We start from the raw sequence: 16,959 nt of genomic DNA on the forward strand, positions 1-16,959 counted from the left end.
TAAACATGGGAATGTGCTTTTATTAAATAATAAATTACAATAATAAGACATTAATAATGTATAAATAACTCAGTATAACACTGAAAATTATATCCCAATGTGTCACAGCAACTCTGAGAAAAGTGGTTATTAAATAAATGTACATCGTGAAGTTCACATCCTAAGTGATATGTGGATAGTGGATCATCAATTTAGTTACAGGAGTTAAGACAGCAGCGCTTCACCGGATGATAGAGCAGTTTAATGTACACGTCACACATTCAGAAGTAGTTGATAAGTTGATGTAAAGTTGCAGTGATGTGTGAACAGAACATGGACACAAGCATGCACACAAACACTGATTCAAAATTCTGCACCTTTGACTGCACCAAAATCACAGACAACTACTTTCAGGTTGATGCAGAAATCACATTTCAATTCATATCAAAATTGCACTAATGTTCATGTTTGTACAAAATTATGATTTAGAACGAAATTATTAAAAGATGTTTAAAGATTGAATTACTTGTAATTTTGGCATATTTGTCTTCTACAGTAGACAGTTCCCAATAAAAACTTGGTAAACATGTTTACAACTTAAAATTTGGAATAATTATTCCAACACTTTGAGGATTAAAGCTTCTTGTAAACATGATCATCTTGAGAGTGATATTAGTTATTTTTTGAGAGCAGTGTTGGACCTAATCTCTGTAAACCTTATCAGAAAATAATTTTTGACTGTGTAAAAATGTACCTAAAAGTCTCAGCAGTTCACGGAAACAAAGCTGGTCCAAGTGCATGTTTCTCGGTCCATCACTGTGTATAGATGGCAGAGTGCTGCCACCAAGTGGTGAACAGGGTGAAATCAATTTTAAAAGGGCATTAACGCAAATTCTGGTAATCAAATCAGAGTTTAGTGATGAGGCGTTGGCATGGCACAAGATATCAAGCAAAAAAAAAAAAGATCTTTAGTTGTGATTGATTACACCAATCATCGAAGCCAAAATCCAGATGAAAAGGCTGTTTTACACTATATATTATATGCCATTTGAGTATGTAAAAAAAAAAAGTTGTATGAAAGTAGTTTTCATGGCATTACTGTCCAGGCTATCCTTAAAGGACAACCACCAATTTTACATACTATAATGTGTTAACAGGTCTTGGAGAGTACTACTGCATATTTGTATGTATTGTATAGCCTTTTGTGGCTCCAGAGGAAGCTGCATATAATCTGATAAATTGTCTCCCCTGAATTCATGTAGGCACCAGAATTACATTTTCTACATATGTAGTGATGCTCCCCAAGACCTGTAAACACACTTTATTATGCAAAAATGCTGAGTTACCCTTTAACTGCTAAAAAAATAATATAGGATAGATAACATGCCTCTAGCTTTTGCAATAAAACTAGGTGCATGTTGTCCACTTAGCTGTCAAATCAGGTCACAAGTGAATCTGAATCCAGGAAAAACCTGTTACATTTAATTTACTATTATGCTGAATCTGCAGTCGTGCATGCTGTTGGACTAATTGCACAAACGCTGTAGCCTACAGAATTTAATTTCATATGCGGCTGATGTTGCAGCGTTCCCTCAACTTAGTATGCAGGTCTGTGTGCACAAACTATTTTGTAAATCCAAAATGAAACATAAAAAGGGCGAGGGAACATTAGAGAAATTTCATTTGTTGGTGACGAGGGGGGGGGGCATAAAAGAAGCCAGCACAGCTTGTAATGTTTGTTAAGCCCTCCTGACAGTTAAGCCACGGGGACTTTTTCTCCAAACGCTGCTGAGAATTTTAAAAAAGCAATTTGTACAGAGCCAACTGCAGAGCATCACTACAACACAGGAATTATGATTTCAATATTTAGAGCAAATCATATAATTTGTTTGAACTCAGACATCTGCTACACAACAATAAAACTCAAACATTTGCCACTAATACTCATCATTATGTGGCACTTTCTAAGCTTTAACTACCCGGACAATGATAAATGAGAAGGCATTGGCAGTAGATAAAATGTTAATTTTATAATGGCACTAAGTCTCTGGGTCATCCAAATATTCATAGGAATGACTTGGAAATGAAAGAAGGGTCTGATATGTGTTTGTGGGGAGGGTGGTGTAAAGGAGGTTGGGTGGAGCCTGGAGTCAGAAAAAATTACACAGACTTTTACAGAATTCAATGTTTTCCAAGCATGCAGTGATGCCGTGGTGAAAATGATTATAGGTTCATCTGCATCAGCTTCATTGCACTGTTTTTCATTCTCACTCTGTACAATTCCCCTGACTGACTGACTACAGGTTGCTTTCTTGGGTGTCGTTGGAGGATATGGGGTGCAGACCTCCGTTCTCGTTCAGTCTCTTGGCTCGATAGGTTTCATAGTGGATGTTATGAGTCACCTCCTTCAAATCCTGGAGGTGAGACCTGAAAGAAGACATGGACACACAGATTACTTGTTAGGTAGATAAGGTATTTCAAACAGGGGAGGTATAAAGCTTGCTACGCACTGTTCTTGAGCTAATCTGAAGGCCACATGAAGTTTGGAGGCCTGTGACTCTGCAGAAAATTGGCAATCTCTGCACACTATGCGCCTCAGCATCCGCTGACCCTGCTCCGTCATTTTACGTTGCCTACAACTTTGTAGCTGAGTTGCTGTTGTGCCCAATCACTTCCACTTAGTTATAATACCACTGGCAGTTGACTGTGGAATATTTAGGAGCAAGGAAATTTCATGACTGGACTTGTTGCACAACTGGCATCCTATCACAGTACCACGCTGGAATTCACTGAGCTCCTGAGAGCGACCCATTCTTTCACAAATGTTTGTAGAAATAGTCTGCATACCTAGGTGCTTGCTTTTATACACCTGTGACCACGGAAGTGATTGGAACACCTGATTTCATTTATATGGATGGGTGAGTGAATACTTTTGGCAACACAGTGTATATAATAAAACACAGTTGTCCAAACCATCTGATATTTCTACTCTGCTTATTTCATGTACTATATTGCTTTGCTAGCATCTTTGATATCTACCCAACATCTCAGACAGCCTGCTACTTTTGGATAAACTCAAACTGTGATTTTTCTTTCTTTCTAAACGTAAATTAGGTCTCCAACCTAACATTAGTGAAAGAGTTTTAATTACATGAAATCATAAATATGCATTTTATATGAATGACATGTATACACTTTGATGTAACATTGTTGAAAAAAATTAATTAAACTGTGTGAAAGCTGTGTGCCGCAGGTTGGTTTGGTCATTTCCTGTTTTATTTTGTAGATTATATCACAGTGTATTTTGTAGATTATATCACAGTGTACACTATATCATAGTGTATGTACTACTGGCGGTGTATGTATCATTAGCTGCAGTTAGTTAGTAATAGTAAACCCTAACTCCTGATTTAGGTTATTTTTAATATACTATGACACAAGGAACATTCCATAGTTTCTGACTGCTTCCCAAGTCCAAGTTATTGCATTGCTATAATAATATCTTTAAAGCACATTTTACCTGATCAGAAAGTCCCTCAGCTGAGCAAACTCACAATGGTTGGGATTTTCAACTGCAACAAAAATTAGACAGAATCAAATGTCATATCTCATATGTCAAGTCATTTATCTGAGACCATCAATATTGCTCTGGCAGAGGGACTGTAAATGTTGCCATATCACACACCTTCTACAATTCCCCACGCTGTCTTCCTCCCCAGGACCCGTTTGCCATTCACTTGATATTCTTTGTCGCTGCCCACCACAGCAAAGGGCATCGCCTCCTATGGACAGAGACATTTTACCATGGTTCAGTGTACTAAAGAGAGCAGAGCAAGATCTATGAGATGAAACAAATACCCAACATGCCCCAGTGCCCTGACATTCTGTTTAGAGGAAGCAGTGCATGAGTGTGTGAGAGATTGGGTTAAGCTGGGTGGAGAGGGGTGGGAGAGGATGAAAATCACGAGACAAATATGTCTGAAAAAAGAAAGAATGGACACACTTACTCTGATCTTGTCATTGTCGCTCTTGTCCTCCATGTCCTCATCAAACTCCTTCTGTGGGTAAAACTCAATCCCGCCCATCTCTAGTTCCTTCCTCACCTACAGCACAAAACAAAGCCAGGAGGCAACACATGGCTGAGTGATGTCTGCAAGTCACTTGTATACCCTACATCTGGAGAAGCTGCCGGGTGGTAGCCTGTCCAGTATGGGAGTTTTGAGAAATATAATACCCCAGTATTTTGGATTCCCCTGTATTAAACCCTGGCCACTTAGGTAGTACAAACAAGCTGTAATTACAATAGTAACAAATGATCATCCTACAAAATCGATATGTTCTTAAAATATAACTTCCTTCCTTTCCCTTTCAGTCAAAGCATGTTACAAAACAGCAGAAAGTACTGGAGTAAGGAGTTGTTCGTTTTTTAGATCTTTAACTGAAATTTATCTTTTAAACTCACCATTGACTCAACAATGCTCTAGTGCTGCTAGAACGAAGACAGCTAGAAAAGCATTTACATGCCAGTTTCCTTCACATCAACCCGCTCATAGCATAGCACCAGAAAAAGGAGAAAATCAGCCACTACTGCTGTCACTTGACCCAAGAATGAATATGAATTCTTTCCCACTGAAGACAGAGGCAAGATGTTAGTGGGTTTGTTGTCTGAAGTGACAGGGCATTACACATTCAACAGTCAGTGAGTATTACTATTCATTTTTCTTTCATGTCTCTGGCCAAATGATGAATGATTTGGCGGGTTTTTTCAGCTCTGATTTGGTCTCTTAAAAGTCCCCAGGGAAACATCTGGCTCTTTAGCTGCTCAATGCTCCACTGTGTTCACCAACCAGTCACTAATGTTGTCTTGGCAGGTATTGTACAGTGGGCTTTAAGAGCTTTTATGCTGAAAACAGCTGCCTAGTGAGGCAAAAAATGCTATGAGAGTGATGAGACTGAACCAGCGGGATGTAAAACCAGAACAGTGGGTTAAGAGATTCTAAAATGCTCCTTGGAGCTGAGTGGAACTGCGGAGTCAGATGGTGATTCTACATTACCCACGTGTTGCAACAGTTATTTGACTGATTGTTAAAGCAGCATTATGTAACATTTTACCTTAAAATAATAGCTTCAAAGTCATTTTGATGGTACAGTGTCTTGTAATAGGGTGAATGGTGTCTCCGTCTCAGCGATCAGTTGTTTCTGCACTATGTAACTTCAGTTAGAGGTTAGGATCACAGTGTTACATGCTGTTTACTTCAACATACAAGTTTTTAAGTTTTCAACACATAACATTGTTGATTGTTACAGACCTGATATTTGTATTTACAGCAGTGGAGTTGCACTCAGAAACTGTGTGTGTGTGTGTATGTGTGCGTGTGTTGGGGGGGGGGGCTATTGATCAAGCTGTGTTAAAGGCCAAATATGTTCTGGGCACGACAACCTGAAGTTGTTTAAAATACCTCAAACATGTCTTTGGCATTTCTGTTCTGGCATTTAAAATAATTCCGGGCATCAGTGCCTACAGCTTCCATGAAATGTCAGTCGAGAACTGACATAAACAAAGATGCTGATATTTGAAATGAGCTAATTAGCCGCTACATACTGTAGGCCCGGCTGATTAATCGGTCTAGTGTTAGTGGGATAATCTGTGAGACTTACCCGCTGTTTGAAGTCCTGTCTCTCCTCAATGGTCATTGTGTCTGCCTTTGCAATGACAGGAATAATGTTGACCGAGTGACTCAAGCGTTTCATGAACTCGACATCTAGCTGCCGGAGACTGGGAGATGTGGACAGATAGAACAGAAAAAAAACAGAAGGACAGTGAGTAATTTGGTATATTTAGGAGTTTTGAGTCTTCTAGGTTTAAATTCCACAGTGACAAGATGATCATGATGATAATGAGCAGAGGGAAGTTCAGAGGTTTTTTCAGGCATGTTTCATATTACCTTCCCCTGAATTTCGTAGCGATCACAAAAGGCTTACAAAAAAGTGGGCTTATCATTGCACAAAGGTTGTGTCCCAGTTCTTGTTTGCCTGCACACAAAACTTCCTGTCGGTCTCAATTACGCCGGCTAAGAAGGATGGGACACACTGGCTGTAATACACAAGAGACTGTATCCGTTTAACCATTAAAAAGCAATTTCACAGTTGTCAGCGGGAGCTAATTGTGCAGTGTTCAGAGGAGAGAGAGAGAGGTGTATGTTGTCTGCAATATAAAGTAGCACCCGTGATTTGGGGCTTGAAATGAAATGTTTTGGGATAAAGGGACGTGAACTCTGTGTGCTGTGTGTGCGTGTGTAAGTACAGCTTTTGCCAACAGATTACTAAAAACACATGCCCCTCAGATACTTAAAGATGGTTTAAGTGATTACTTCACTAATCTGTAGTTTCACTCACGAGTGTCCAGTTGGGGAGATGAAGTAAAGACAGCAGTGCACCCTGGTGTCAGGGATACGCTTCTTTCTGGTGATGTTGACCTCTTCTTTCAGGAACTTCTCATACTGCTCATTGATGTACTTGGAAATGGGCTCCCAGCTGTGGATACAGCAGCAGAAGTCAGCATGAGAGAAAAAGATTGCATAAGCGGGAAAATAGGAGCAAAAGAAGAGGAAAGCTTTACTTGAGTAGGACCATTTTCAATGTAGTTTTGGGGACTAAATGCATTGCCGCAATCCGGAGCTTAAAATATCATTATAAGATGACAAGCTAAAATGTGTTCCTGGCAAGATAAAGTAGTAATGATGGCATTTATGGGGGTTTAATGATCCAGGAGTTGGAAAAACCCACCAGTTGTCGTTATTGATTTGGTCCCCGAAGCCTGGAGTGTCGACAACTGTCAGCTTCATCTTCACACCACCCTCCTCGAGGACTGTAGGAAAAAAACAAAAAAAAACCACAAACAAATGATAGCTGTTGCTTAATATATGGAAACGTAACTGATCGGTTTTTGGCGTATAACTGATATCACAACATATTGAACAGATGTTTTATGACGTTCAGGTCACAAACACAACCAAGAATAAATCTGAGAGAGATATTTTTAACATCTGTGTGATGTGATGCCACATGTCTGCTGAGTCTCTCACTGGCAAGGGCTTAATAATGTCAGGTCACTGTCAACCGCAGGCAATTTGTGCATAATTGTATAAACATTAGCGACCAAACACAGCTCTGTCCAAGGGTCTGATGCCACTGTTTCCCTGTTGCTGTTAAATCATCGAGAATGTACACAAGTTTACTTCTCCAGTACTGCACACCCAACCCAACTGTCTGCCACAGTTTAATTTGATACTAATACTGGGCGAGGGGAAGTTAAGTGAGGTATTTTCAAGCTACACATAGTGGCTTTAATTAGGGGTCATTTGCTCTGTACTAATTTTCAAATAAGCATCATGGCCTGATACTCAGCTCTGTTTATTGCAGCAGAAAGCTTGTGCACTGTGGCAGAATATCAGTTACACAGGCGTCTCATGAAGGAAGCAACATTTCTGATTCTTGGCTCGACAACATTGTTAGCAAACCACAAATTGAGCCATGCTTACCTCTTTGTATCGGTTGTCAGCAGGGGTCATTCACTGTTACTATGGAAACACGGCTCTCAGTTCTGAGACTGTCTGGCGTTATGGATGCAAACTTTTAAAAATTTCATATGAGGTCATGCCTGCAATTATGCAACTGTCTAACTTGTATATCATGATATAAAAAAATCCCCTTACGCTTATGATTAAAATTCACAACATTATGCAACATTTTACTTTGAAATAACAGCTTCTAAATCATCTTGATGGTACAGTGTCACATCGTAATAGTGTGAATGGTGTCTCTGTCACAGCCACTCCATCCCCCATCACTTGTTTCTGCACTATGTAACTTCAGTTAGAGGATAACACACAGATGTATATAACACATTCCCACTGACATATTATACTGTATATAGCCATATGAGTTGAAGGAATGATAAAGTGTGAAGTCAACGGGCCCTTTACTGCTTCCTTCCTGCCTAATTCAGACAACATTACTCATAGAACACCCATCTTCAAACTCAGCCTTTATTTTGATATCAACTACACATCTGTTAAGTTCCTCGACTGTATCACGACTGTATCATTAGTCTGTCTTTCTGTGGCATAAAAACAAAGTTATATAAGGGCTTGAGCATTCTGAGTTAGACAAGTTTACATGCTTTTTTAACACATATCAACCAGTAGACCTAGCAGATGTGCTTGTTCGTCCAACAGAAATGCTGATGTTTCGAAATGTTGTTATTGCGGCATAAGTATGATCAATGTTGATATATTACTTGCATCAGCATGACATCACAATTTTCTCAGGGCAGCGCGTGGGGAATTTTAATTTACCAGAAATGTGATGTGACTACCTTTAATGGTAGAGCCTTCTTGTTTCCTGCCTTGCCTTGATCGTTTGATTTGATTTCCTGTCCTGGCTGACCATCTTGGCACAGCGTCAGAAAATCATGTTTGGCCAGAAGCACCAGCCAGGTTATCAACACAATGTAGTTAGCTGATCCTTGACATCGATCTTTCATCCGCAAATGATCTGTCCACCAAATTTCAGCCAAATCCATGAATTCATTTTTACATATTTTGCAAACAAACAAACACGAATGCATAACCTTCTTCCTGCTTTGTTGTACCCTGAATGGAGACAAGTCAGGCACATTTTTTAAATGATATAGTATAATTGTTCCAGAGCAATGTATGTTTAGTAGAAATTTAGAAGGAAGCCACCATCTTATGACAGATTCGGTAGAAGAAGGATTAAAGCCCCTCACACAACGTACCTGCAGAAGATGCAGAAGTTGACTTACATACATAGAGAAAAATGGCAACCTCACTTGGCAGCTACCAGTGTGCACTGAAACACTGTAACTGGGCTATGTGGGACTAAGAACGTGGTCAAAGATCATTAATTTTCTCTGTCAAATTAAATGCTGCTATAATTGTCTGGCTCTAAAGAGAGAACAGTCACTCTCTCCTCGTACTCACCATGAGACACTGCCTTGATATCAACAGTTTTGGGGATCTTGTCATCACGGGCCCAGCCTGCACTCTTCCTGCTCACCTGGGACTTGAACAGAGTGTTCACCAGAGTGGACTTTCCGAGACCGCTGTGACCTGAGATGAAAAAGAGGGCCAAAATGTAAGAACAAGGCTGAAAAGAAGTTACAATTACAGAAATAGAGAGACAGAAAATGTCTATTCAGATTGTTTTCACCAAGCTCAAGAGAGTGAAGCAAAAATGCATTATATTCTCTTCACACCTATAGACTCTTAGTTAACTTTCACTCACCGACAACCATGATATTAAAGTCGAAGCCTGTCTTCATGGTCTTCTTCCTCATCTGCTCGATGATGGTGTCAATACCAATGTATCCCAGCAAAGTGGATCCGCCGCCGGAGCTGTGGGAGCCACCATGAGCATGAGCTCCATTGTGTGCTGCAGCGTGGCCTGCAGCGTGGCCTGCACCGTGACCCACACCGTGACCCACACTGTGAGTGCTGATGTGCTGTGGGCCGTGACTCCCGATAGGGACGGGGATGGCGCTTGGAGGAGGAGCTCCCCCCCCAGTGCCTGGGGCCTGTGGTGGGAATGGGCTGGAGGGGGATGGAACCCCCACATTTGGAGGCTTGGCAGGGACGGCTGGTTTGGGTCTCACTTCTGGAGGAACTACGTCTGACATGTCTGTAACAGGAAAGGAGTGGAGTATAAAAATACATCTTTTCTATAACAGAAGATGCTGGTACATCACTAGGAAGTAGGCCAATTGAGTGTTCTGAGGCCTCTCTGCCCTTTTACAGAATCTACAGTGAATAAATGTGATATTGGAGTAGTGTTAAAGGATTTGTTCAACAAGATTACTAAAATATATTTCTTTCATGTGCATCTTGTTATCAAGACAGTCCTGTTTTAAGATAAATATCTCCAGACACTATGAAGAGATGTTGCTCTTGAATTTTAGACACTGATCTTGTTAAGCATATTGGGTACGGCCAAATCTCACAGATTCACATGAAATAGATACTTTATCAACATTTATCTATCAAGAACAACATTTTACACTACACTTTATTATCAATTGAATTGTATACTTTAATACTTTATTTTTATTTTATTCTATTGTCTGTTTTACATTTGATTTATATTTTTATGTTTATCTCTTGTTTCCATTCATGCTTTATTTCTTTTTCTACTTTGGACAGAGCATCTGGAACAAAAAAAAAAAGGATGGAGGTCTAATGGTGTACATTTGTCCAACACAGAGTTTATTCCTGAGATACAAAATCCTCGGCTAAGGAGGACATATCTTGGTTACAATTATAAAAATAAATCCCTGTGAAGAATGTTATGTAAAATAATAAAAATTTGATTATTTCATCTCGCAAATATCTCAAATATAATACCAAATGTACTGCAGTTATCCACTACTGTCTGCTTGGTACAAGTAAATCTAATTCCTTTATGCTGAGAGCATTAGGGCTGCAACAGTTTGTTACTTTATCAATGAGTCAATTAGTTAGAATATTTCAAAGCCACAAATGTAATTGATTATTTGCCATTTTTAAGTAAAGAATTGCCAAATACTGAGGTTACAGCTTCTGAAATATAAATGTTTTTCTCATTGCTTAGTCTACTATGACAGTAAACTGAATATCTTGACAAAACAACAGTGTTGTAAAAAGAACCCAAGAGTCATACTCAAGTGAAAATAAATATATACTGGTAAATAGTACTTTGGTAAAAGTGGAAGTACCTCATATGAAAAGTACTCAAGTACAAGTGTCTTTTATATATTCTAAGATATATTTTTCAATTGGATTTTCGAAAAAGATAAACTATTTCATAAAAGAGCTACTTTGGCTCTGATGCAGCATGCAAAGCAACTAGTAACTCCCCTCCAAAATGAAGAAGAGTGTAGATATAAAGCAGCAAAAAATGGAAGTACTATGGAAGTACTTCAAAACTGTACTTTTGTACAGTAGTTGAACAAATGTACACAAGACATTTATGAAGTTACAATGGATTCTGCAAACTTGTCATTGGATATTTTTTACATTACTTGTGGAGCTACAATGATTAACTGATCAGGTATTAACTAGTAAATTAAAAAATACAACAGATTAATCGCCAACAAACATAAAAGTTAATTGTAGTCCTAGCAATGATCTAAGTTACACTGCACGTACGTTAGGGAATGTGAGTTTTTTTGAACTGACCCTTTAAGAGAATACAAACAGTGAGGGCAGATGGCAACAGTAAGGAGGAATGAGGTTGAGCCAAGATGTTGATAACCTCAGCCCTCCGGGGTGTACACAGGGAGCAGCCTGATGCCAGGCTTTAAGTCAGTGCAGCCACAGTGGTAGATACAGATCATACAGGTCACTGAGGCAGTGGCTGTCACTTTGATTCATAACACTCAGCAGTCATGCAGCCCTGCTCCCCTCTCTGCCTGCCCTCTTGCTCTTTGTTGCCTGCACACATGTAATACAGTACATTCACCAGATGTGCAGCAATGTTTCAGCATTAATAACAGTGGTTGACTAATAAAGGAAAATCACACATTTGCAGACTGGAACACAGAATACCTGATGATGCTCGGCCGACGTTAATGCCACGAACTGTTTCCTGACTAAAAATGGATATTTTTGTTCTGGCTGGCCACACAAATTAACATAAACGCCCACGCACTGTGGGTCCATATTCATGTTACCTATAATATCCATCTGTTTTAATACAACGCAGGAGGAGAGCTCCATCACAGCCTGTCGACCCCATTGTCTCTCTCCAGTCATGCTGGATAATAACGTTAACTGCTAGCGGCAGGCAGCTCCGCGCTAGCAGCTAGCTTACGTCGGCTAACTAACGGTCGCCTCGCCTGTCACACTCACCGATTCCCGTTCAATTGACCTGCACTCAGCTCGAGGAGAAGACAGTCCGATCTGTTGTCGCTCTGAGTCCAAGAACAAACGATGTATATCCAAACACAGAGATAATAAGATGAGTAGCAGTCATGTGATTAGTCTGGGTACCTCTTCTCTCCTTCCCTCTGGCCGTGAGCCCCCCCTTTACCGTTACCAAGGCGACAAGAGGAGAAGGAGTGGGGAGATGCAGCGCGCATGCGCAGTATGACTTTCCCTCAAAGGGACATTTTTTGGCACAAGAGTCCTCCGTCACTGATACAGACTATTTTTATGGAACACTTGAGGATTTGCGTTAAGCTATAATTAGTCCAAATTAATCAAGTTTGATCTGAATCAAATGAGAAGATATTTTTAACACAAAAATTCTCCTCCATGGTGAAGCAGTGTGGAGGAAGACGTACTGATGGCCTTTGCAGAAATGAGTCGTGCTTTTATTATTTTTAATAAAGTAAAAGTACATAGGTATTATCCGTGTTCTATGGACCTTATTGTCTTCTGGGAACAGCTTGTCTATTCAATTATGGAAAAAATGGTTTTATTATCTCATTGATATTATAAAAATTACATTTCTCAGTTTTTTTTTCTTCCCCAAAACAACATAGTTCCACTTTAACTACCATCAAGGTGAAGTGGAGTAAAAAGTTCAATGTTTTCTCTGAAAAGTGGTTTAAATAGTAGTAGTAGTAGTAGAAGTTTAAGTAGCAAACTCTAATGGCAAGTAGTAGAGCACATATCTCTGCCCAGGCCCAACAGTACCCTTTATCCACATCAAACTGTTGTCACACATAGATTAAAGCCTGAATACACCTGTTTTTCTTTCCGTCAGGATCCATGCATTATTGCCTGGGAAATGGAGGAAAATGTCAGAAAAGAGTCTTTTGTTGTCCAAGACACATCCTCTATCCAAGTTTTGTATATGGACACAGTCTTGGTGGGGGTGAAAATAAAGATACTGTAGTAAAGACCAAGTACCTTAAATTGGTACTTAAGTACAGTAACTGAGCTAATGCACACAGCAAGTAGAAGTACTCCATTACACTTATAAGTCACTCAGTCATAATTTTACTGACCTAAAAGCACAAAAGCACCATCAAGAATAAGAACTCAAAGCTTCAGTGGCAGGACATATTATACTATCTAATTATTATAATGAATGCATTATTACTTAAGCAGCATTTAATATTGTATCTGGTCTGCATGGAGCTCATTAAACTGCTGTTAACTGCTACAACAAGGGTTCCTGGCTTCATTGTAAATAGCTTCTGAGCTCACATATCAGCGTTTCAATCCCCATGACAGCTGAGTAAACCCTTCCTGCAGATGAAGACGGTGTGTTACAGTTGAAAGCTCCGGAAAAAAATAAATGCTGGTAAGAGATCGTGGAGTCAGCTTTGCCTTGTAAAACAAATACTGGACAGTTTTACTTTTAAGGGCCTCTAAAATCGTGTTGAATGAAGCAATATAACAATCGTCTTCAGCTGGACTTCCCACAAACATACAGTCTGCAACCTGCTGCAAGTAGACGATGTTTCGTGAAGGCTGGTAATCACTGCACTGTGATATCCTAAAGGTCCTCGGGAGGAGATTCAGACGGCTTATTTATACTTAATGGTGTGTCTTATTTTTAATCTCTATCTTCCGGGATTTACACAGTATTTGTAAGTGTTGCTCCGGTAAAATGATTCTCTAAAGTGTGAAAAGAGGAGAACCTCGGCTGTGTCACCGTACTCACACTTTATCTCCGAGTGGCTCTGCTTTCGTCCTGCTTTTGCTTTCCTTTCTGCATGTTTTCCTTGTGTTTGTTTGTCTCTGCTGAGTGCTGCGCTGGCATGTCCCCCCCCGGACTCACTTTGATAGAAGTCTGCTAACCAGCACTGTCACGTCTCTGCTCTGCATGTCTGTTACTCTACTGATAAGGAGCAACGTCTTAAATCCCTCTTTGACCGCCCCCTCAGCAGAGTTCCCGCCCCCTTAGATAGCAAGAAAATTATTCAATTTCTCACTCCAAATAGATTTAAACAGAGGAGATGAAAGAGTCCCTGGTGTGCTCTGAGGAATTTGCCTTCCAAGTGGTTTCTCTGTACTCACCCACATACACTGAACCTGGGTAGTACATGGTGACATAATAGGGGTCCTCTGCTTCCTCCATGATAAACGCTCTGTCTGCTGGTGAGTAATTCGGTTGGTGTAGTGGAAGGGGAGCTGTTGTTGTCCCATCTGGTCTCTGGTACTCTCTGCGCGGCGGCTGGGACAGCAGGTCAAAGACCCCCTTTGAACCGATGCCAGTGCTGTTTGTGTTGAGCGGGCGGCGTGCCACAGGCGGTGAGCAGCTTACAACGCACTTCTCTGAGCCATGTTCTGGTGGCTTTGTGGGCGCCTCGTGATGGCCAGATGGTGCAAAAATACCTGTTTGATTGGGTCCTGTGTCACGGCAGTTCTCCCCTCTTTGGCTTATACTCTGATGCTGGTGTTTGTGTGCTAAAATGTCAGGTGTGGAAAAGGCAGGTTTTGATGCGGCCTCCTGTGTGTGAGGTGCCACCAGACAGGTCTTAAGTCGAACTAATCTGTGTGCACACTGAGGAGGATCCTCCGTTTTCTGATCGATGCCTTCAGACTGGCAGCTGTAATCCTTTGAAGCACGGTCCGACTGGCTTGCTGCACTCTTCACATCCACCTGGGTGGCTTGACTCTGAGCCTTTGACCAGAGCCTGTGTTTCTGAGGCGACTCGTTCCCAAAGAGTTTCGATGAACTTCCTGTAATTGTCCACGCGCTGTTCTCTTCCTGAGTTCTCGTTTCGCTGTTGAAGCCAAATCGTCTCCTTCTCGTCTCGACATTTGGAGAGACAATCGATACTCTAGGAGTCACTGATAAAGCTGCACTTCTCTCAGAACACATTCGCTCATATGATTGGTCGCTGAAAGCAAATCCTGCAAGTCTGCTCTGAGGGTTTCTGTGAAGCCTCACCTGAGCAGCCAGTCCATCCAGCACAGACAGAGACTCTCTCTGAACGTTAGCGAACTTAATCCCTCCAGACTCAGAGGGAGATGTTTGTGCATCTGCCGCTCCAGTTGGCAGAAGTTCCTGCTGTTTTATGATGTTTGACTTTGGTTTAACAATTGCACTGACGTCTATATTCCTTGGTGGAGGCTGTGGTTTCTCTTTTCTACTGAGACTAACTTTTTCTTGTATTAAATAGGAGTTTTGAGACGTGGCTGCTTGTCTCTGAGACTCCTGTGGACAAACTTTTCTCAACGTGGGATTAGTGAAGTCCAGTAAAGCTTCTTGGTCAAGGATGTCACGCTTTACCACTTTGCTGCACTCAGGGTCAGCTTTAGTGTTTGAAATGGTAATCGATCTAGCACGTCTTTCCTTTGCAACAGGAGATGGCTGCTGGGCTCCCCGACTGTCTCCCGAAGTTGGAGACGGACTCAGTCTGGGTGTCGGGACGGTCAGAGTCGGAGAAACACTTGGCTTCGGCGGAGGCTGCTGCAGTAATGGAGAAGGATCACACAGATGTGAGGCAGGGAGATGAAGAGAATCACTTGGCTTTTGTTTCAGAGTGGGAGAGGAATTTGGCTTTGGAGCAGGAGAAATGGAGATTCTGGGCTTCGCAGGGAGAGTTGGAGGGTTGTGTGTTTTGGGTTTGGTTCTTGGGAGGGTTGAAGCTCTTTCTCCGTGCGAATGCTGACATGATTTACTCCAAGAGGGCCGACTGGATGTCTTGGAGGAACAAATTGGAACAAAAGATCTGAAGCCAAAACAGAGAGGAAAAAAATGTAAATGGAGAAATGAATTAGAACTGAGCAGGAATTCAAGGTCCAGCTTAATTTACCTGTCAGCGTCGATCTGTTTTCGATTGCCTCTTTCATAGATGAGTCCCTTCTCATCAAATGACGGGATCTGAATGGGTTTCTTTTTGATGACGGGAGAGGAGAGGGCGAGAGGAGGTGACAAACAGACTGACGCTTGTTCTTTTGTTTGTCTGGAGGTTGCAGACACTTGAGGGATCAGAGGTGCCAGACGGTGAAAAACACTCATTCTGTTGGACAGAGTTGCGTGAGAGGAGAGGAGACGATAGATTCAACTGACGCCAGTGAAGAAATGCAGGAAAATCATAATTTAATTTAGAAATAAGTGACAATATCACAGTGATAAAGTACTCAATTACAAGTATGAGCTACATTAAAATCCAACTTGAGTTAAACAATCTACTTTTAAAATCTGTAAAGTAACAAGCAACCATTGAAGGCATAAAAGGATAAAACGTCCCTCTGATGTGTCGACATTAAAGTATATTGTAACATTATAACATTAACTACCTCAAAATCTGTGCGAACACTATATAACAGAGCTTAACAATTCATATATTTTAGTTCACAATAGAGGGAAACAGACACTGACCTGCTGTGTGAAGCTCTGCCTCTGTTGTTGACACTCTGAGAGAGTAAATAAGTGAAAGAGTGCGAGACGGGGAACTCAGCAGTAGGAAGTGGTGGGCACAGAAGTGCCATTCTCTCCATTCCTTCGGCACTATAGCTGCTCTGTTTCACTCCCACTGCGGCCTCTCATCTCGCTCGGTTCATGGGACTCCGTCTGTGAAGTCTGAATGTGCTCTTAATAGTCCGTCTGATTCACCCTAAGTGTATTTTTCATCACTCTGTCTCCATTTCTTATTTTGTTTTCATTTCAGCGCTTTTACAGTTTGTTTGTTTTACTTCAGATTTCATTAGTTCTATTTTCTTTTAATGGCCACTTTGTGAAGGCAGCGGACTCAAAAAACACCTCCTCATGCTTGATGTGTTAACAGCTTTGACCAAGAGAGTAAAACTAAAGACATTTTGGTAATATTTTAGGATAAGCATCATTTAATTAATGGTAATTTAAAGTTAATTAAAATTTAGTTTACAGTTAGCAAACAATCAAATGCTTTATAAACCGTTTATATATATATTATATATTATATTAACAATATGAAAGGTTGATAAACATCAGCTGCAACATATTCATGGTTTATAGATTAATTACACAGCATTTATCAAT

General features: G+C 40.7%; 1 protein-coding gene across 3 annotated transcripts; it reads right to left on the bottom strand.

Moving 5' to 3' along the window:
• Positions 1-13,784, bottom strand: sept3 (septin 3). Of its 3 annotated transcripts, none has more exons than XM_037112770.1 (10): positions 13,651-13,784; positions 9,289-9,681; positions 8,985-9,113; positions 6,766-6,847; positions 6,376-6,513; positions 5,638-5,755; positions 3,987-4,082; positions 3,665-3,761; positions 3,500-3,551; positions 1-2,406 (listed from the first exon to the last, which is right to left on the bottom strand). In XM_037112770.1, exons 2-10 carry the CDS (start codon positions 9,677-9,679, stop codon positions 2,277-2,279), a joined length of 1,233 nt encoding a protein of 410 aa, XP_036968665.1. In that variant the 5' UTR covers positions 9,680-9,681; positions 13,651-13,784; the 3' UTR covers positions 1-2,276. The 3 variants fall into 3 exon arrangements, with proteins under 3 accessions (XP_036968665.1, XP_036968752.1, XP_036968825.1); XM_037112857.1 differs by lacking the exon at positions 13,651-13,784 and adding an exon at positions 11,886-12,097 and having other exon boundaries at positions 2,277-2,406; XM_037112930.1 differs by lacking the exon at positions 13,651-13,784 and adding an exon at positions 11,214-11,430 and having other exon boundaries at positions 2,277-2,406.
• Between the last annotated feature and the right edge of the window lie 3,175 nt (positions 13,785-16,959).

Source organism: Acanthopagrus latus, chromosome 1 (assembly GCF_904848185.1).
Source record: "Acanthopagrus latus isolate v.2019 chromosome 1, fAcaLat1.1, whole genome shotgun sequence".
In the NCBI taxonomy this organism is placed as follows: domain Eukaryota; kingdom Metazoa; phylum Chordata; class Actinopteri; order Spariformes; family Sparidae; genus Acanthopagrus; species Acanthopagrus latus.

Coding starts and splice junctions, on each gene's coding strand:
- sept3 (XM_037112770.1), bottom strand. CDS start 9,679: ATGTCAGACGTAGTTCCTCCAGAAGTGAGACCCAAACCAGCCGTCCCT. Junction 9,114..9,288: donor CTTTAATATCATGGTTGTCG/GTGAGTGAAAGT, acceptor TTTTCATCTCAG/GTCACAGCGGTCTCGGAAAG. Junction 6,514..6,765: donor CAAATCAATAACGACAACTG/GTGGGTTTTTCC, acceptor CTGTATCCACAG/CTGGGAGCCCATTTCCAAGT.